This window comes from Cordyceps javanica, chromosome 3 (assembly GCF_051103115.1).
Source record: "Cordyceps javanica chromosome 3, complete sequence".
Classification (NCBI taxonomy): Eukaryota; Fungi; Ascomycota; class Sordariomycetes; order Hypocreales; family Cordycipitaceae; genus Cordyceps; species Cordyceps javanica.
The window spans coordinates 1914011-1931998 of record NC_139297.1 but is presented as its reverse complement, the minus strand read 5'-3'; the positions used below and the strand labels follow the sequence as shown (position 1 = coordinate 1931998).

The 17988-nt window shown below is 50.2% G+C and overlaps 1 protein-coding gene across 1 annotated transcript; it reads left to right on the top strand.

The window, feature by feature from the left end:
* Window positions 1-13958: 13958 nt before the first annotated feature.
* On the top strand, window positions 13959-15287 carry V2A60_004786 (Gti1/Pac2 family-domain-containing protein; the record flags this gene model as incomplete). The annotated part of the gene is made up of 1 exon (XM_083256100.1): window positions 13959-15287. One exon carries the CDS (start codon window positions 13959-13961, stop codon window positions 15285-15287), a length of 1329 nt encoding a protein of 442 aa, XP_083112226.1.
* Window positions 15288-17988: the final 2701 nt, after the last annotated feature.

Sequence of the window (17988 nt, the reverse complement as noted above, 5' to 3'; positions counted from 1 at the left end):
GGGAAGCCAGATAGAATGCCCACCACCCAAGTTGGCCGCCACTGACGTGCTCGCCAATTGCTGCGAGTAGCGAAGTGCGGCGAGCCGGGGAGGGGGGGGAGAGAGGGGCAGCGAGCCGATCGGTTGCCAGATTTGCCTCTCTCTCCGTGCGAGAGCCGAGGTCTCTGGTCTGACTCGCCCGATAGAGAGAGCGGTACATGTGGCATACGGTGGGAAGAAACTTGCCAAGAACAGCGGCCAAAGGACCGGCAGCGCGTGGTAGTGTGGTGGAGGGAGGGAGGGGGGGGGGGTTCGGAAGGCAGAGGCAGAGCCGCAGACGAAACGACGCTGCAGGTCACAACGTGTCATCGGGGGCCAAAACGCAGAGAACTGGGGATACTTTGTTCATCAGAGAGGGTGTGCGTGCGTGCGTGCGTGTGAGTAAGTAGTGTGTGGCAAAAGAAGTAAGAGGACGAGCAGCGAACAAGAAATCGTGGTCGTGGTCGTGTGTGTGTGGGTGGTCACATCGGGGAGCGCACGCGAGGTCCGTGCCAATGAATGATGCGATAGGGAGAGAGGAAGAGGAAGAAGGACGAGGACGAGGAGAAGAGCGCTGACTGACACCCACGCCAGTTTCGGCATCCGGCGTGGGTTGCCGAGACGGAAGCTGATGCCCATCCGAAGTGTTCCGATCAGAGGCTCGACGATGAAAGAAGAATAAAGGAAAACGAAGGTTTTTTTTTCTTTTTTCTTTTTTAGCGTTCCGGGTTGCATCACGGTGAGAATTTAAACACGGGCCAAACGTAATTTCGAGACGAAGGGGGGGGGGCAGGGTGGGTGGCTAGAAAAGACGTCTGCGCAAGAGCAAGATGGACTGTATGCGGCTCTCGCAAGACGGCGCGAGAACATGTAGTAAAGATGCTGACACTGAAGTACATGACTGTTTTTTTTTAATATTTTTGAAAAAAAAAAAAACAAAAACAAAAGAAAAGAACCGAAAGAAACAAAGCAGCCCCCACACGTCTCGCAGCGTATACCAGACAGGGCAGCCGCAAAAAAATAAAGTTGCGGATCACTCGTCAGTCGGGTCCAATCGGAGGTTCCTTATTACCTCTTTTCTTGTCGAGGCGAGACGCGAATGTGGTGTAAGAGTGAGTGTGAGATTTGTTTTTGTTTTTTTTTTTTGGTTGGAAAAAAAAAAAAAAACAAGTGGCTTGGCACAGAAAACTTGGTAATAAACGAAAAAGTTGCCAACACAAAAGAGGTTTTGGAAGCTAGAACAAAAGTCTATCCGGTCTACTAATAGTTCATTTCGACAAGTAGTGGCCCCCGTCCGGGAGAGTAATGTTGACGCGCGCCTAATAAGCCTGCCCACTTGGGCGATCCGAGAATCCATTGTGTTGGGGGAGGACGGCGATGACGAGATACTGCTAGTGTTGCATCGGTGAGAGAGAGGCTATTACTACGACGAGTAGTCAAGTCGTGTTTTGGTCTTGAGCAGCCCGTTTTTTTTATTTTGTAATTATTATTAAGGGGAGCGGGGGTTTCTTTGTTGTAGTTGGCTTTAAACGAATATGCTGGGCACGGCGGCACAAGGGGCAAGTCATTGAGCTCGTACGGATTAGATGCTCGATACATGTCCATCATTATACACAAAGGGTAAATCAACTCTACGGTCTTGCTCACAACCCTCGACAAGACGCTGTGCAGGCATGGTATGAGTCTCAGTTTTCCCCCATGCATCAAGGCAGGCAGGCAATCGCACTATTCCGCGCCCAATTTCACCAATCTACTCGATCCCACCACCCTGCCCCTTTTTTTCCGCTCCTCCGGTCTGGGGTTCAGTGCAAGGCTTCCCAAATTTGAGGCAAAACAAAAAAAAAAGGAGAAAAGAAAAAGAAGACGAAAATATCTCCATAGAGACGAGGTAATCCGTACACCAAGTATAAGAGATGACCCAAAGAGGTCAAGGGGCAGACGCAGGCTGACATAAGATAGTGCGATGCCAAGCACGACGCGGAATAAGCCAAACCAGGCAGGCCCTTGTCGTGGTTGTGTGTATTAAAGTATGATTAAGGTGATTCAGGCTAAAAGAAAAGGAGTAGAAAAGAGTCTGCGTAGGGTAAACTTTGTTACAAATTGCGCAATCAAGTGCCCGAGCACTTTTTTTTATTTCTTTGCTCTTCTGCGACTCAAGAAGGATAGATGAATGGTGGCCATTATGCGGCCCCATCCTGAGTAAAGAGCGGAATACTGGTCACGCTAGAGGAACGAGCATAAAAACAAGGTTATGTATCCGTGCTCGGTACTCCGTACAGAGGATAGATGGGATGCGTTTTTTTTTTCCAAGTGAGCAAAAAAAAAAAAAACGAAAGAAAAGAAAAGCCCATCGCCGCCGCCGGGCGCCGCCGTTGAAGACGGCTCAGCAAGCCACAGAGCTGGTCCTCTTTGGTCGGTGATGCGAGCTCCTACCAGTCCATACGTTATTTTACATTTGCAAACCCCCGTCATGGCCCCCGCCACTTTCCGGCGGCGAGTCATGAAGGAGAATTTAAACGTGTGTACGGAGGAGTATGGATGGTGCCAAGGCGGCCAACTTTTTTTTCTTTTTTTTTTCTTCGGTGTATGTGTGTGTGTCTCGGTCCTCATCAGGCTCTTTTGCTTTCTTGTCTCTCCCCTTCCTTGCCCTGGTCGTTATGCCAAGCTGGAGGCTATATTGGCCCACAGGACTTTGAAGCTTGGCATGTCAGGTAAATGTCGCCAAGTGTTTTACGGTGTAGTAACGGATTTTTTTTTTTAAAAAAAAAAAAGATGGCTGCTCGTTTATTCCCTTGAACGCCAATCGCACCAAGAAAGACAGACAAGAGCCAAGTACAGAGTACATGGACGCTTTTCTTGGTTGTTGCTTGGTGAAATGGGGGGTTTTTTTTTCCTATTCTTCCTTTTTTATTGGTCACCAAGGAAACCCCTGTCAGGTCAAGTCCAAGTCTTGGACGTTGGTTTGGGGAGGGCGTCGGTGGCTTGCCACGCTGCCGCGGCGCGCGCCTCGTCGGGTTTTTCGCATGTTGGGAAATGTCTGTCAAAAGCATGTCCGCGGAGGTATACGCCTCTTTCTCCTCTGTCCCTTGCTAAATTCGTTGGCAAGCTGGGCAATGAGAGACACTTTCTCTCTCTCTCTCTCTTCTTGACCGCCCCGTTATTCTTTGTTTGGCATAGACTGGGAAAAATTTTGTGTACTTTGCGAGCCGAGTAAATTTGCCAAACATTGATGATGTTGACAAGCAACATTCGTTTTAGGGCTGTGCTTCACGGGCAGGCCCAAAAAAAGCAACAACGGATACGGCGTACGGGTGTTAAACGCGAGAGAGCGAGATTTTTGTGGGGAAGAAGGAGATCAAAAGACTGATTAATAAAAGAAAGAAGAAGAAAGGGAGAAAAAAAAAAGGTACGTACCGCCGATAAAGGCAATTCGTCATTCCGAAACCTCGAAAAAAAAAAAAGCAAAGAGGCAAGGTAGAAACAAGGCTCGGCCGGAAATAAGGGCGCAGCGTGTCTTTTGCGGGGGTTCCGTATATCTTTGAATAATGGAGGGAATAAAAAAGAAAGCGCCGAGCTTTGCGACGTTATTAAAAAAAAAAAAAGAAAAAAAAAAGGCCAAGCCGGCTGGGACGGCATCTTGAAATGGAGCTAATGCAAGCCACCCAAGCTTGTCTTGCCCCATCGGCGTAAACCCCCCCTGTCTTCTGGGGCAGCCAACCCGCCATCACAGATACCTATATTTTACGCTTGAGTTTTGAGTTTTTGGGGGGGCGGGAGGGGCAAGTTTGGCATGCCCGCCGTATGGGGAGTAAAAGGAAAGGAAAAAAAAATATATAATGTCGGCAGACAAAAAAGATGAGAGAGAAATGACAAGGAGCATAAAAAAAAGATTGCATCAATGTTGATAAAAAAAAAAGAGAGCGAGAGAGAGAATAGTAAATCATTTCCCTAGTACGACAACTGTTCGTCCGTTTGTTCCAAAAACACCCCCCTCCGTCCTCCCCACCCCGCTTGGATTGGATCGCTCGTCTGCCCTGGTCGGTCGCGATATACATACTCGGCTGTGGATCCGCTCCTTGTCTCGCCGTGCCAAGACTAGTGGCTGGCAACGTTTAAATTCATGCTTAAAATCCGCAAATCAAAATCCACCAGGGGGGCGTGTCAGTGGGGCTCCGTTGCCGACTTTTCCGTCCAGGTACTTTGTACCTTTTTTAATGAGTCAACCTTGGGTGTCTTGTCTGCCCTTCTTTTTGCCTGGAGGACCTTTTCTCCCAGCCAGGTTGGCAGCGTTTGGACGGACTATATCCGTACTCGTGGTGGATTACTGCTTGCTACAAGTTTTCAACTCTTCTGTCTCTCTCTCAATCTCGCTGTGTGTGTGTGTGCGCCCCTACCAATGCGCGCGTTTTCTTGCCCATTCCACCCTCCACCCCATGCTTCGATACTTGTACTTCAACGACCAAAATTTACCTTGATTTTTAAGTTTCAACCCCCAAACGCTGACCCGAAGAAAAAAAAAACAATAAAGCCAAATGCAAAGTAAAACCAGGAAGCCCTTGCTCAGCCGACGGCGCAGCGTAAAATTGCAATTACTAATTCACCCCGTTGACGGTTGTCCTTGTCCGCGCGGCGGCGCTCGCTCCAAGCCCCAGCTTCAGCCCAGCAGCCAGCCAGCCAGCCAGCCAGCCAGCCAGCCAGCCAACTGGACCGGACCAAACTGAACTGAACTGAACTGAGCTGAACTAAACTGAACCAAAATAAAACTAAAAAATGAGCCAAAAACTGAGCTGTGCCTGGTACGTACGCGTGGACGCACACGCACGCACGCACAAACACGCAACACGCAACACGCACACGCACGCAACCAGGGCAAAAGCCGCTCTTGCATAAACTCTCTACACAGACATGTTTGGGCTTATTTCGCTTGCAGAGCGCATGTCTCAAATGTCTGGCCACAATGTCGGACAAGAAAGATGAAGAGGATTATGGCACACTGGTTGATCAAGTTAACCACGCAAGAAAAAGGCGCCATGTTTTACCACTGGTAAACTACTTTGTAGTTTGCTACCAGTACTTGCTACTTACTTGGAACCCGTATCCGTACTCTGCTGTACACATTACAGAGTAACAACAAGCAACTACTGATACACGCGCACACACCGCACACCTGCGCACATACTCACAGATGCCACCATACCTTGCTGCACCAGAAATCCCAGGTGTTTTTTTTTTTGTTTCTTCTTTTGCTCCCCTGTCCTCTTCGAGACATGGTCCAGGACAAAACCGAGTACATCTTACTCAATCCTCTCCGGCCCAGCCTGCAATCACACACTACGTTACAACGCCCAGCGCACTAACCGGACAAGAACCCTTGATCGACAGCTTGGCAGCACCTCAACCGGAGCCCACAAGGCCAGCCAACTAGAGCCAAGGTAATAAGAGAACCAGCGAGAAAAGTCCGAGCTTACTGATATGATGAGCCAAGCAAACACCCTGGCAAGGTTCCAAATGAGTCCGTTTTTTTTCCCTTCTACTCACCAAGCACGGATAGAGTTGCTGGCTTTCTCGGACTTAGTAATCCTTTCGGGGCCGACTTGCCGACTTGCCGCCCCTCTATATCACGGACCGTGTGACGACAAAAAGCACCATTGGCTGTTCGTCCTGGTAGTTGACGGACACTAGGGGTTGCGAGAGTCCCTATCCACTATGACATTTGCAAGACAAGACCAGGGAGTTGTCTAAGAAAAAAACAAGACAGACAGAGACAGAGATCATCTCTCTCTCATGTCGAAACCCTATCCCAACATGCGGGCCGCCGTGTCCCCAAAAAAAAAGCTTATACCAGACCAGGGTGTATGAACGAGGTTGGCTTGGCAAGCGTACCAAGGAAAAATACCAAAGAGGAATAAAATGACGAAAAAGTAAAAATAGAGCACGAAATTAAACATTGCTAGTTTAAGAAGAAGAAGAACAAAAAAAAAAGAGAGAAACAGAGACAAGACCCGGAGAAGGTGCATTTTCATGGCTCACGTACACCGCCCACCGCCAGCTAGCTTCAGTCACTGATATGAAGGGAATATCGCAAACCGAGGACAAGAGTTTAAAAAACAGACACAAGACCAAGGCCAAAGAAAGGAAGGAGACGCGGCCGATGGATAAGTCGGCACCGGCTCGGCCTCTGAGGCGACGTCATTTCATCAGAAATAGCCTCAAATAGGCCCCCCCGGGGCGCCGCCACTAAGCTTTCTTGGCCCCAGACAGAAACGGGGGGGCGCAAAGGAAGAGAGGGGGGGCAGAAGTTTAACTAAACCGGGGGTGGTGATTAAAGACGAGAGAGAGATTGAAGCTTGCTGGCCAAAAATCAAAGGCCAAGCTAATACCAGTAAAGCCAAGCTACCAATAATACCAGTAGAGCCAAGTAAATAGGCAGTAAAAGCTTTTTTTTTTTTTTTTTTTTTTTTAGCTCCAAAAAAAAAAAACAAGCTCCAACCAGGCAAGGGCGTGCGTGCAGCAACTCTATCTTGGTAGGGGGCTTTATTAGTTGCAGCAGTTGTAGCAGTTGCAGCAATGGCTGTTTGGTACCCAGTTTGAGAGAGAGAGAGAGACTCTGCCGCGCCAAGCTGGAAGCTTTTGATGAGCGTCAACATGGTGCTTACCATTAATATAAACAGAAAAAGACATGAACAGAAAAGAAGTAAAGGACAGACCCGGTTCCCACCTAGGCATGGGCTTACACAGTAATAAAAAGTGCCTGATTCTTTTCTTTTTTTCCTTTTTTTTTTCCTGACCGAGACGAGGCCCGGCTCTCGAGATGCCGGACGCTCTGCAATGTGTAATACTCGCATTTCCTAAACGAGCGACGTGCAGTCGGCGCTCTCTGTCCGTTATGTCTCTCTCTGTCCGGCCTGTTTCCCCTTGTGTCTTGTCACCGTCTCGCGCTTTCAACTGTGTCATTGCCAACCTTTTTTTTTATCATCACGTAAATTATCAAATAAAAATGATAATATAATATCAAACACTGCTACCACTATCAGTAATCATAAGTAGGGCTTGTATCTGTCAAAGAGTACTGCGCTGAGACGTTTTGGAGAGAGTTGCATCTGAGCCGAAAGCCGAAAGTGCCTTGTATTTTTTTGTCCCCCTCTGGGGGGTGGTTGCACTCTTTGATGAGAGAGGGGAACAGGCGGGCGTCAGGGAATTGCGAGACGAGGATTTTCCCGGAGCAGCCAGCCCCCTCTCGAGGCCAGAGAAGAGGAGAGAGAGAGAGGCCACCTGAAACTATCGGCGATTAGGTAAAAGATGCTGCGACACGCATCCTACCCAGTACTGATGCAACCAAAGTGGGCAAAAAAAAAGAGAGAGGACATGTACAGCAGAATTTCGGCGAAAGAGCGCCATTTTTCATATCAAGTTTCACAAAAAGAACTCGTCTACAGTGTCGTAGAAATGATTTTTTTTTATTTGAAAAACAGCCGACCTTTCCGATGGGAACGGGCAAGTACCAGTATAAGCACATGTTTCTACTTTTTTGCCAAGACTCGTCTTTTTTTTTCCTTCTTCTTCTTCTTCGTTTTACTAATAATGCGACGACGATCTCGGCAAAGAAAAGGTAACAGTCACGCGATGCAGTTTCGTAAAGGGATCTTACTAGTTTGATATGATATAGTACAGATTGGACACACACGCACACACACACACACGACGACTAGTTGGACGATGAAAAATCACATCTCCGGCCAGCCCTCGTGTATATTTGTGGCTGCATGTGCACCGTGAAGAGCAGTAGGACTAGTTGAATGGTACGCAGGAGGGAAAAAGGACACTACGAGGTCGCATGGCCATTTTGATAGGGCGTGCGTTTTTTTTTTTTTTAAGCTTGGTCTCTGCGCTGCAGATCATCGAGATAATGGGCGGGCGGGCGGAGCGGGCTGTAGGTACCACGATACGTAGAATGCCCAGAGGTACTTGCAATACCATACGTACATGGGCGACCCCAATGCAATGCATAAGTAGTTTTACGCGGTGCAGTTGGGTCCCCTCCCCCTCTTCATCTTTCTTTGTCCTGTGCGATCAAGTCCAGGTGTGGTTTCATCAGGATGCACGCCTATAAGCGGGCGTTGATTGTGTATGAGGTGTGGGAGGGCGGAGTCTGTTATCTCAACGCTCTTTGGGAGTGTGCATGAGCGGAACTCTCGCATGGCGTCAGAGCGACAACGCGGGAATTGATTTGCTGCAGGCAAGCATGTTTTTTTTTCTGCTCCGTGATAAGGCTCAGAGATGGCGGCTCCCCCCGCCCCTCGGCTGTTCGGGTAGAACGGCAGGGGAGGAAGGGGGGGACCTCTTTTGCAATCGTCACATCTTTCGATATAATAAGAAAAAGAATGTCGCAAAAGAAGAAGCAGAGGGGGGAGGCTGTGCTGTGAAAGAGAGGGAGAGAGAGAGAGTAAACGTGAAACTGAATCCGGCAAGAAATTGCCTTGTGAAAAAATACTCCCAACAATGATTATTAGGTCTTACGAATACAGTTTTGCATACGGGTGAAATGGATGACATTCAGGCGAGCAGGCCAAAAAAGAAGAAGGAAAAAAGAAAAAGAAAAGAAAAAAAATAAACAGGTAATTGGTCCGATGGCAAACAGCTTGCAGCAAGTGCATCTTGTTTAAAGGCAGCGGTAGTCGCTCAGTAACTACTACCAAGGCGGCGGCGGCGCTCGGGGGGGAAAGGGGGGGGCGATTGAAGAATGCTTTCCAATTAACATGTACAAAAAGTAATCTGCAATCTCGTGCTGGTAATGAAGATGTGATCTTTGTACAAAAAAAAATAAGGCCAGGTAAATAAGCTGGGCAACCTACCAGCCTACCTAGGTGAGCCAAAGGGGGGGACACTATCAGTACAGAGTACTATCAGTACAGAGTAGTAGCCTAGTAGGCGGCGAGCGAGGAGAGAGGACAGGGGTCCCACGTTCTGTTCATTCCGAGTTCCTCCTTTCTCTTTTTTTTTTCTTTTTTTTCTTTTTTCTTTTTTAAACCCTTTTCATCGTCTCTCTGCTGGTACTATACTCGGCCCGTCATCATCACTATCAGGATCAAGCTCATGACCTAAACGAGAAACGCCGAGGAATTTAAACTTGGACCCCCCCTCCCCAAAAAAAAAAGAAACCTGGGGCGGAAACCGGCACCACACCTTGTCTGTAAGCTTGCTTTGGAGCGACGCTAGTGGCTTCCGTTGCAGTCAGCCACGGTGGGGTCGGCGAGGGGCTCTCCGTGCCGATTTATCCAGCGGCTGAAACGGCATCTTTTATTTTTTTTAATTATTTATTCCCATTTCTTTTTTGGGTTTGGTGGTGGTGGTGGTGGTGGTGCCACCAGCGAAACCAAGAAAAGAACAGGAACAAACACACACAAGAGAGAGAGAGAGAGAGAGAGAGATGAAGAAAGGAAAGAAAGGAAGAAAAAAAAAGCCACAAAATTTAGAGTCAAGAATTAGGCTAACCTCTTGGCCCTTTTTTCTTTTTTTCCCTGGTTCCGCACCAACCCACCAGTTGCAGACGAGTTGGCCATTGTGGTTGGTTGTGTAATCCCTACTTTGTGGTTTCCATCATTTCCCTCGTGGCAGCCTATCGTTGTCGACTATTTACATATTCGTAGGTTGATTGTGGTACAGAATGCAGATTTTTCTTTTCCCTCACTGTGCCATACCGAGTAGTCATTCTCTTGCCCTCACTCCACCGACCCGTCTCCATGGCTGGCTGGCGGGCCACGCTGGGATGGCAAATGGGTTCCTGTCATCAGTCTCTTGGCATATACGCCAACTGCCATGGTGTTTGTCTCGCCGCTGTCAGGGTTTCTTTTTCAAACATGACCCCTACTTGGGAATGGAATAGTACATATGATGTTCCTACTCTTGTTGTCTTGATTTTTTTTTTGATATTTTCGTGTGTCTTTGTGAGCACCTTTTCCACACACGCACACACACATCCTTATTGGCCTAGTTCTTCCTTCTGGCTCGTTTCAACTTGCAATTCCAGCTTAACGGCAATTCAACGGTGGCGCTCTTTGAGGCGGCGGCGCAACTGCCATGTGTACAGCTATGTGTACAGCCTTGTATACAGCTACTACAAACTACCGTGTCAGCTGCCTCAAGCCCCTTTGCCTGCTCTCTCTCCGTCCCTTTTTTTTTTCTTTCAATCTTTGTCTCTTTGCTTTTTCTGTTGAAAACATGTTGTTTCCTTCTTCGTCTTCTTCGTCTTCTTCATCTTCTTCATCACAATCTCAAGTGACCGGTCGATATCCTCACCGCCGCCCAACGGCTGCTGTGATGGCTTCAACACCTTCTTCTTCTCGACCGCCCCCCCCTGCCTCCTGTCCGCGGGCGGACTCCGTTTCCCATGGTACGTGTCCTTGCTTGTTCGCAGAGCCTCCACCGTTTTCTTTTCCTGCGCCGCCGCCGTGGCGCCAGCCACGCTCACACACGACAGCTCACGAGCCTTTTGCCTGCCCGGCCAAACTGCATTCGGCCGAACACTCAAAACCAGTCACCCGAGCTCCTATAACTCTGGCACCTCCTCCGTACTCCGTACACTAACCAGTAACATGCCCCCGCCATACTCGGCCGCTGGTGCTGCCTTGTATCTGCTAAATACGTATGCCAAGTCTCTTATTCCCGGCAAAAGGGGGGGTGGCCCATGCCTGTTTTCCGGCTGTCTCGCCCTCTCGCGCTTTGCAGCTTCTGGTCCCCTCTCCCATAGTTTTACTCAGTTGACAGGACCACCACCAGGACCAAAAAAAGAAAAGAGAAGGAGAGAACCAAAGAGGATTTCCGCTCCTCCCGCTCATTTAATTTATTGCTCTGGGGCGGTCCTCTTTGTCTCCCTCCGCTCCGCGGAATGGAACCTATCCTCTGAGATTCGGTTAATAATCATGCTATCCTGATGCGCTGCGTCCTTTTCTTTTTTTTATTATTATTATTATTTACCTTTTTGCCTACGGATAGGCACCGCCTCCAACGACAAGCCTGATGTATGGAACAGCTAAACACCCTCTTTCGTCATAATTGAGTTTTGGCAGCATATACACACACCCCGACTTGTTCCAAGCATACCAACTACTTAATCTCTTTAGTCTTTGCCGTCTACTCGGAGCGGCCTGTTTCAAACCTTAACGTGTCGGGAGCCTATCGAAACGTGCCCTCCTCTCGTCACTGACCGCATCTCCTTTTTGCGCTTAATTTTTCCTTGCTTGCCTCGTTTCCCCCGTTGTCCCGTTTGGCCCTTCTCTGCCACCCCCTTGGTGCTTGTACTGCTTCACGCTTGGCGCTGTGATGCACCACTCGGCATCTTCCAGCCGTTGGTGGGTGCCCATCGCGCGGAGATGCCAGAATCCGTCTTTTCTTCGATGCTGGGGCACAGCTGCGGGCTTTCCTGTAAGTAGGGGGAGGGGACCGCCGGGATACATGAGATGTAGCCACATGGCCCTCCTCCTCCTTGTTTTCTTGGCCCTTTCTCTACTTGTATTGCCGCATCTTTTTTTTCTTTATATTGCGCGCATCCGTAAGCCACCACCTATAAACGGGCTGAATGGGCTGTTTATTAGGCGTCGCCAGTGACCGCCAGTCGCCAGCAGGGCAAGCAGGGCGGCCGGCCAAGTAAGTAAGTGGTGGCAGCCACGGAACTCGGCCTCTTTCCTTGCACCGCCCTGTCTCGAGTTGCATTACAGAACGCACGTCGCTTCTGCAAACAAACACAAAAAGGCCATGATACGCCGTCTGTATCACGGCTAGCAGATACGTAAAGTGGACTGACAGTCAAATGGACCGGCGCCGGCAAGGACGGAAGCGAAGAAGCATATCAGGTAGCATAGAGGCATATCAGCACGATTGCCGCTTGCTGATGACCGCAACAGCTTTGGGTCCGATGGTTTTTTGGCACGGGCAAGTATCCGTAATCTCTGGACCCGGTGCAAGGTAGGTGGTGGACTCGTAACAGGTGTCGCTCCTCGACACACCCCCCGCTCGCCCTCGCGCTCAGCAAGTGTCGCACCCTTAGGGCTTGATGACGATCTCCTGCTCAGTACGTCACGGTCAGTCTCTTGGCTCTCGGCATCTGCATCCGAGTCGTCGCTCTTGGCACACGCACCAGGCCAGGATCCATTCCCTCCCTCCGTGCTCATACCAGCGCGAGCACCACAGGCATTCATTGTAACAGTATGTATAGATATGGTGACGTGAGGCACCTATTCGGCGTGGTCGCCCATGAATTTCCAAGGTTTTTTTTTTCCTTTTTTTTGTGTAATTAATTGTAGTCGCCGGCACCGTTGGCATCGGCTACATGCATCTTGCAATCTGTCTATAAGCCATAGACGTTGAATTCTCGTGGAAAGAGAGAGAAAGAGAGAGAGACAGAGACAGGCAAGGAGGGGACTCCGTCGACGCCGCCGACTCATTCATCCTGTGCTGAAGGAGCCTAGACCACACCCAATCACACCAGTCACACCCTTGGATTGCTCGATTAACTAGCGGCTTTCGCTGGGTTGCCCCCCCTGGTTCTCGTTCGGCCGCCCATCTACGCTTCTTTTGAGCCTTGTTTGCTGACTGGCACGGGCCCCATTGCGACAAGAGTGGCAGGTCGATTTGGCAAGGGACAAAGGATAAGCACAGCGAGCCGATGAACCGCTTACTGAGTATGGAAGACAGCATGGTCATCTGGAGTCGACCAGGGAGGTTGAGAGGGCACAGAGTCATCAGCAGAGACCAAGTATCTGGATTCGATACTCCGTTAACGGAGTACAGAATTGGGTACCCGGCCGACAAGTACCTGGCCGGTACGTCTTAGGTAATACAGCAAACTCAACTCTAACCTCTCTCCAATAACTTACTCGGTAGCTTTCACGGACTGCTGGCGCTGTTTGCGGCGACTTGAGCGCGTGGACTCACTGTGCCTAGCGTGTAGTGTGTAGTGTATCAAGGCTTTGGTGGGCATTTTTGAGTGCAAGCCACCAGAGAAGCCCCCTGTACATGACAATGAGTGCTGGTACTCTAATCTGTACTCTGTGTCTGTACTGGTACAGAGTACTGACAGGCTGAGTGACAGCCTACAGGTGCGCTGGCTTCTCGGCAACTTGGCTTCATCCCTCTCCACTCGCAGTCTTCTCTTCTCCCCTTTTTGGCCTGGGGCCTCTTTCCATCACATACAATATTATCAACCCCCCCCCCCCCTTCCTTCCTCTTTCTCATCCATCCCCACCCCTTTTACCCCCCCCCCCCCTTCTCTCCGCTCCCTGCCCTTCCCAATCACCGCCCACACCCCTAAAATGGTTTCTTATTTAATTTTTAATCCTTCCCGCTCCAATGAGCCATGACCAGGAGTTTTAGTGCCGTGGGGCACCTCATTGCGGATCGGTTTTCACGGCATCTCTAGTGCCACAGGTGGTCCGCCACCTAGTAAGCCCCGGGCCTGCGCCAATGCCAATCCCCATGGCCAACGGCCTTGTCGGCAAAGACGCCTTGTCTTGGGACCTTGCATTGGTATATTATATATCCAGTTGCTCCTCGGCCGCAGATCTGCTCTGAACCCTCTCCTCCTCCTCTTTCATCTCGATCTCTCTATACTTTCGTCTCTTTCTCTCTACACGCCTTGAACATCAACACAACATATACACATACACACACACAGACACACATCTGTCGTCTCTCCCGTCTCTCAAATGGGAATCGTTGCGGCACTGCTCCCTCAACGTTCATCTCCGCTGCCTCGACTATAAAAGACGCCGCTCAAACTACCAGCTACGAAACTCTCTTGTCGAGACGAGGCGTCATCGCCACCACCACCGCCATAAACTCTATAATCGTCGACATTCTTAGCAATCTCAGACTCATAGCGTCCATTCATTCAACGAATATATAAGAAAAACTCTGCTCCTCCCGAGCAGAACCAGACCGAAATCATGGAAACCGTCCCTTCAGAAAAGATGGAGACGTATCATGGTTATGTCCGCACTCCGGCCGATGCCATCAAGCTGTTTGAGGCCTGTCGCCTAGGTCTGCTGCCTCGTGTCCAGCGACGACTCTCTGAAAAGGAACGTCAGTCCATCCGCTCCGGGTCCGTATTCGTCTGGGACGAGCGGGAGGCTGGTATGCGTCGGTGGACCGATGGCAAGTCGTGGAGCGCCAGCCGTGTCTCTGGCAGCTTCCTCACATATCGTGAGATGGAGGGCAAGCGAGGCGGTGGCTTCGGTACCGGCCGCCGCGCCGGCAAGGACGGCCGCATGAGCGACGAGGACCTCGACGACGGTGAACCCGAGGGTTACCGCTACAAGGCCGACGGTCTCATGAAGCAGTCCTTTAGCATCACCACCTCGAGCAACCAACACCTTCACCTCATCTCTTACTACTCCCGGCCTCAACCCGGCCATCCCGAGCTGCCGCAGCCCACAAGCGATCCCAATCTGCGCAGCATCGTTCCAATGAAGGGCATGTATCCCGAGTCCAGCATGGGCGAGGCCAACCAGACGCCTGCTCTGACCCGAGCCCCCATGCAGCAGCCTCCTTACATGATGGCTCCTCAACATCATCCGCACCAGCAGCCCTACGCTCCCCAGTACGCCCAGCCTGGCTACGGCTGGCCTCCTTCGCCCACCACCACGCCGCCGTACAGTCACTACACCACAACGGCGTACCCGCCTGGTGGCCTGCCTCCTCCGCACGCCCGCCATCCTCACCAGCCTCACCAGCCTGCTCCAGGCTACGCTCCTCCTGCCCCCTCGGCTCACGGTGCTCACCCGCCTCAAGGGTCTTACTCTTACCCTCATCATTACGAGTCTTCGCTCCCTCCTCTGCACAGCACGCCCAAGATGACCTCGCACCAGGGGTTTCCCGGCCGTTTGTCTCCTCCCCACGAGCCTCTACCTCACAAGGAGCATGCTCTGGCTGCCATTGACCACCGCGGCTCGTTGAGCAGGGGCCCTCTCCCCGGTCTCAACACCGTCACCCACGGCGCCGCCCCCCAGGTTGGTGCCGGCACGCCGCCCACGAGACACGCAAGTGTCAGCCCGCCTCGGACCGCCAACTCGGACCTGCCCAACATCAACGGACACCGCCCCAGCTTGAGCTCCATCTTGCATCCGACCCCTGCCTGCAGCGAGTCTGGCAGCGGCAGCGGACACAACAGTCCCAGAAGCAACAGCATCATGAGCGTGGATAAGCTTGTCTGCGGTGGCAATGGCAACGAGGACGTGCGGGCTCTACGAATGCTTGACCGCAAGTTTTGCATCTAAGCATTCGTCTATTTTCCTTACACTGTATTCTTTCTATATATATTGCTTATCTTAATTGCATAGCGCTGGCGTTGGGGATGGATGGGTTTTCATGGAACGGCAGCATGCGGCGCCGAACGCGCTCCTACACGACTCGGTGAAAGACTGGGATGTATCTGATATTGGTATATTAAGTGGTAGTTGTATATACACAAGTGCCCAATCGAGCACATTCACTACTTACTCCACCAAACCATCTCGCGCGCCTTTGTGACTTTGTGTAGAATATGTCGCATTCACGGAAGCCGATGCTGGCACTCGTACGCTTGGCTGCCCAGCCTCTCTCTCTCTCTCTCTCTCTCTCTCTCTCTCTCTCTATCTCTGTCTCTGTCTCTCTCTATCTCTGCTTACTGTCATCTGCGGGTCAATGAAACGGCGCCAACTCTTTCATACACGCGATGGGTATATTATTAGGATTTTTCAAAATGGTTCGCCTAGCCTCTCGCTTAACCTAGCCTCATCTAGGTGCAAATAACATGTAACCCCCCCTCCCCAACAGTTCGCAGAGCCTCAATGACATGCTTGCTTGTGCGCATATCATTCCGAACAAGAAAATCTCAGCCTTGTTCCATTTTACACTTACAAGTCTAGAATTACCTTTTACTTGTTGTGGTGAATGATTCGCCTGATCTAGATTATCAAGAACCAGAATCTTAAAAAACATTAACCAGGTTGGCGTCGCCCACAAGCCAGCCACCAGGTCCTTGTTGTGTTTTTTTCCGTCTCTCTCTCTCTCTCCTCTCTCTCTCTGTTTCCTCTCGGTCTGACCAACCAACACCAACGCCGTCTCCTCCCATGCGCCACGAACCTTTTCCGCGAATCGAGAGGTCGGTCCCCCATCAAAAAGTACCAACCCAAAATTACCAACAAGAAAAAACAGACTACGCGTTCCCCAGAAATACGTATTCCTCCTTTCGACTCTAACATCATCGCATGATGCATTGACTTTTTTCCCATCCTTCATGTGATGACCAGAAGCGCAAAAGATCCAGACACGGTTATCTGCCAAAATCTCGTCTCGAACCTTGCTTCGTTTCTTTCTTTTTATTTCGTTGCTTCTTCATGCCCTTATTCCCGTTTGCTTCCCGGCCCGTGGGCCCGGGTCCCCCCCGCCGCCACGAGGTGGCTTTATTATTAGCCCTGTAGCATTTTGAGAATGGAGATGAGTCAAGTTTGTCGGTCCGGTCGGTCGTTTCCTGTGAACCGGGGTGATCTGAGGCATCCGTCCGGGAAAGGGGAGGGGGAAAACAATGGCCTTGTTTGCCTGACCAACCAACCAGACACGCGCGCGGCGCGCAGCACTTGTGCACAACTCTAACCTTAAAAAAACAAAGCGCCACGATGTCTCCCGCTACATCTTTTGAGAAACCTATTAACCTCGGGCCCCCTTTGCAGTTTTGAGTTATTCGTCATGACTCTCTACTACCAGCGTCGAGGTTGCGGAGCGCCGCACCTTTGGAGTACTCTTTTTTTGCTTTACGATTAGAATGAAAGGAATCTAGACCATATCTAGCGCTTGTTTTTTTGCTTATAAACTCGTCGTCTCTCCGTTCACATCCTCTGTTTTAGAGCAAAAAAAAAAGACTTTGGGACGACACGACGTACTCATCTGGTATAGGCAAGCAAGAGGCTCCCTCCATCTCCTGAACCCCTGAGTTGAGGTAATACAACGACGAGGCTTTTTTTTCTCTCGCTCTCCATCTTTTCGAGATGCCGGACGGCCCTGCTCAAGAGCTGTTTCTCTATACACCGTTATCAAAGGGCATAATCGTAGTATATGTAAAAGTTGTCATGCACACGCACAGCCACAACCACAACCACAACCACGCGCGTATAAATAAAACACATCTGCCGGCTTCAGTTGGACATGTAAGCTACCTACTTACACGAGTACGTAGCTGGTATCATGAAGCAATGCTCCTTGGAGTGGTGTCTGGCGTTAACACATATGGTAAGGCTTGAAATCAAAAAGCATATCAAAGCAAAAGGATATCGAAAGAGAGTTTCAAGCATTGAAAGAAAGTTCATCATCATGAGAGCTTCTCTCTGCTACATGAGAGCTTCCATCTGCTAGGTATACATGGCGAGGTGACATGTATCCAGCGTGCGTAACTCTCCCCGCTCAACTAGAGGTCTACATGTACAGCGCGATCCGGCACAGCCGAATCTACTACCCCCTTACTAAACATACCTTAGTTTACAGTATCAATACATGGTAGTACACGGCCGACGTCGTAAGATGATCCCAAACTGCATTCCTCGCCGACAGGCAAGCACATCTGCCATCCTTCCTTCGTTCAACATTCCTCTTTCGGTTTAATGTGCGATCGTCATCACTGACGTGACGCCATCTCTGCCAAGCAGGACATCATGACTCAAGATTTTTTCTTCTCCGAATAGCAGTGTACTTCGTGCCTACTGCCGAATTCGGGTATGCTTGACACAAAAAAAGGGAGGTTGTACAAGCAAGGAAGGGGTGGAAAAGTTCCACTGCGTCCGTGTGGTTGTCGCGGCGAGGCAACCTTTGATTGTGTAGCCAAAAAGAGAAGCAACGGGAGGCATTTTCCGAGCAGAGGCAGCACTAGACGAGCACAGCATCATGGAAGTGTGTTTTGGTCATCGATTTTGTGATGAGACACCCCCTAACCACACAGCAAGCACC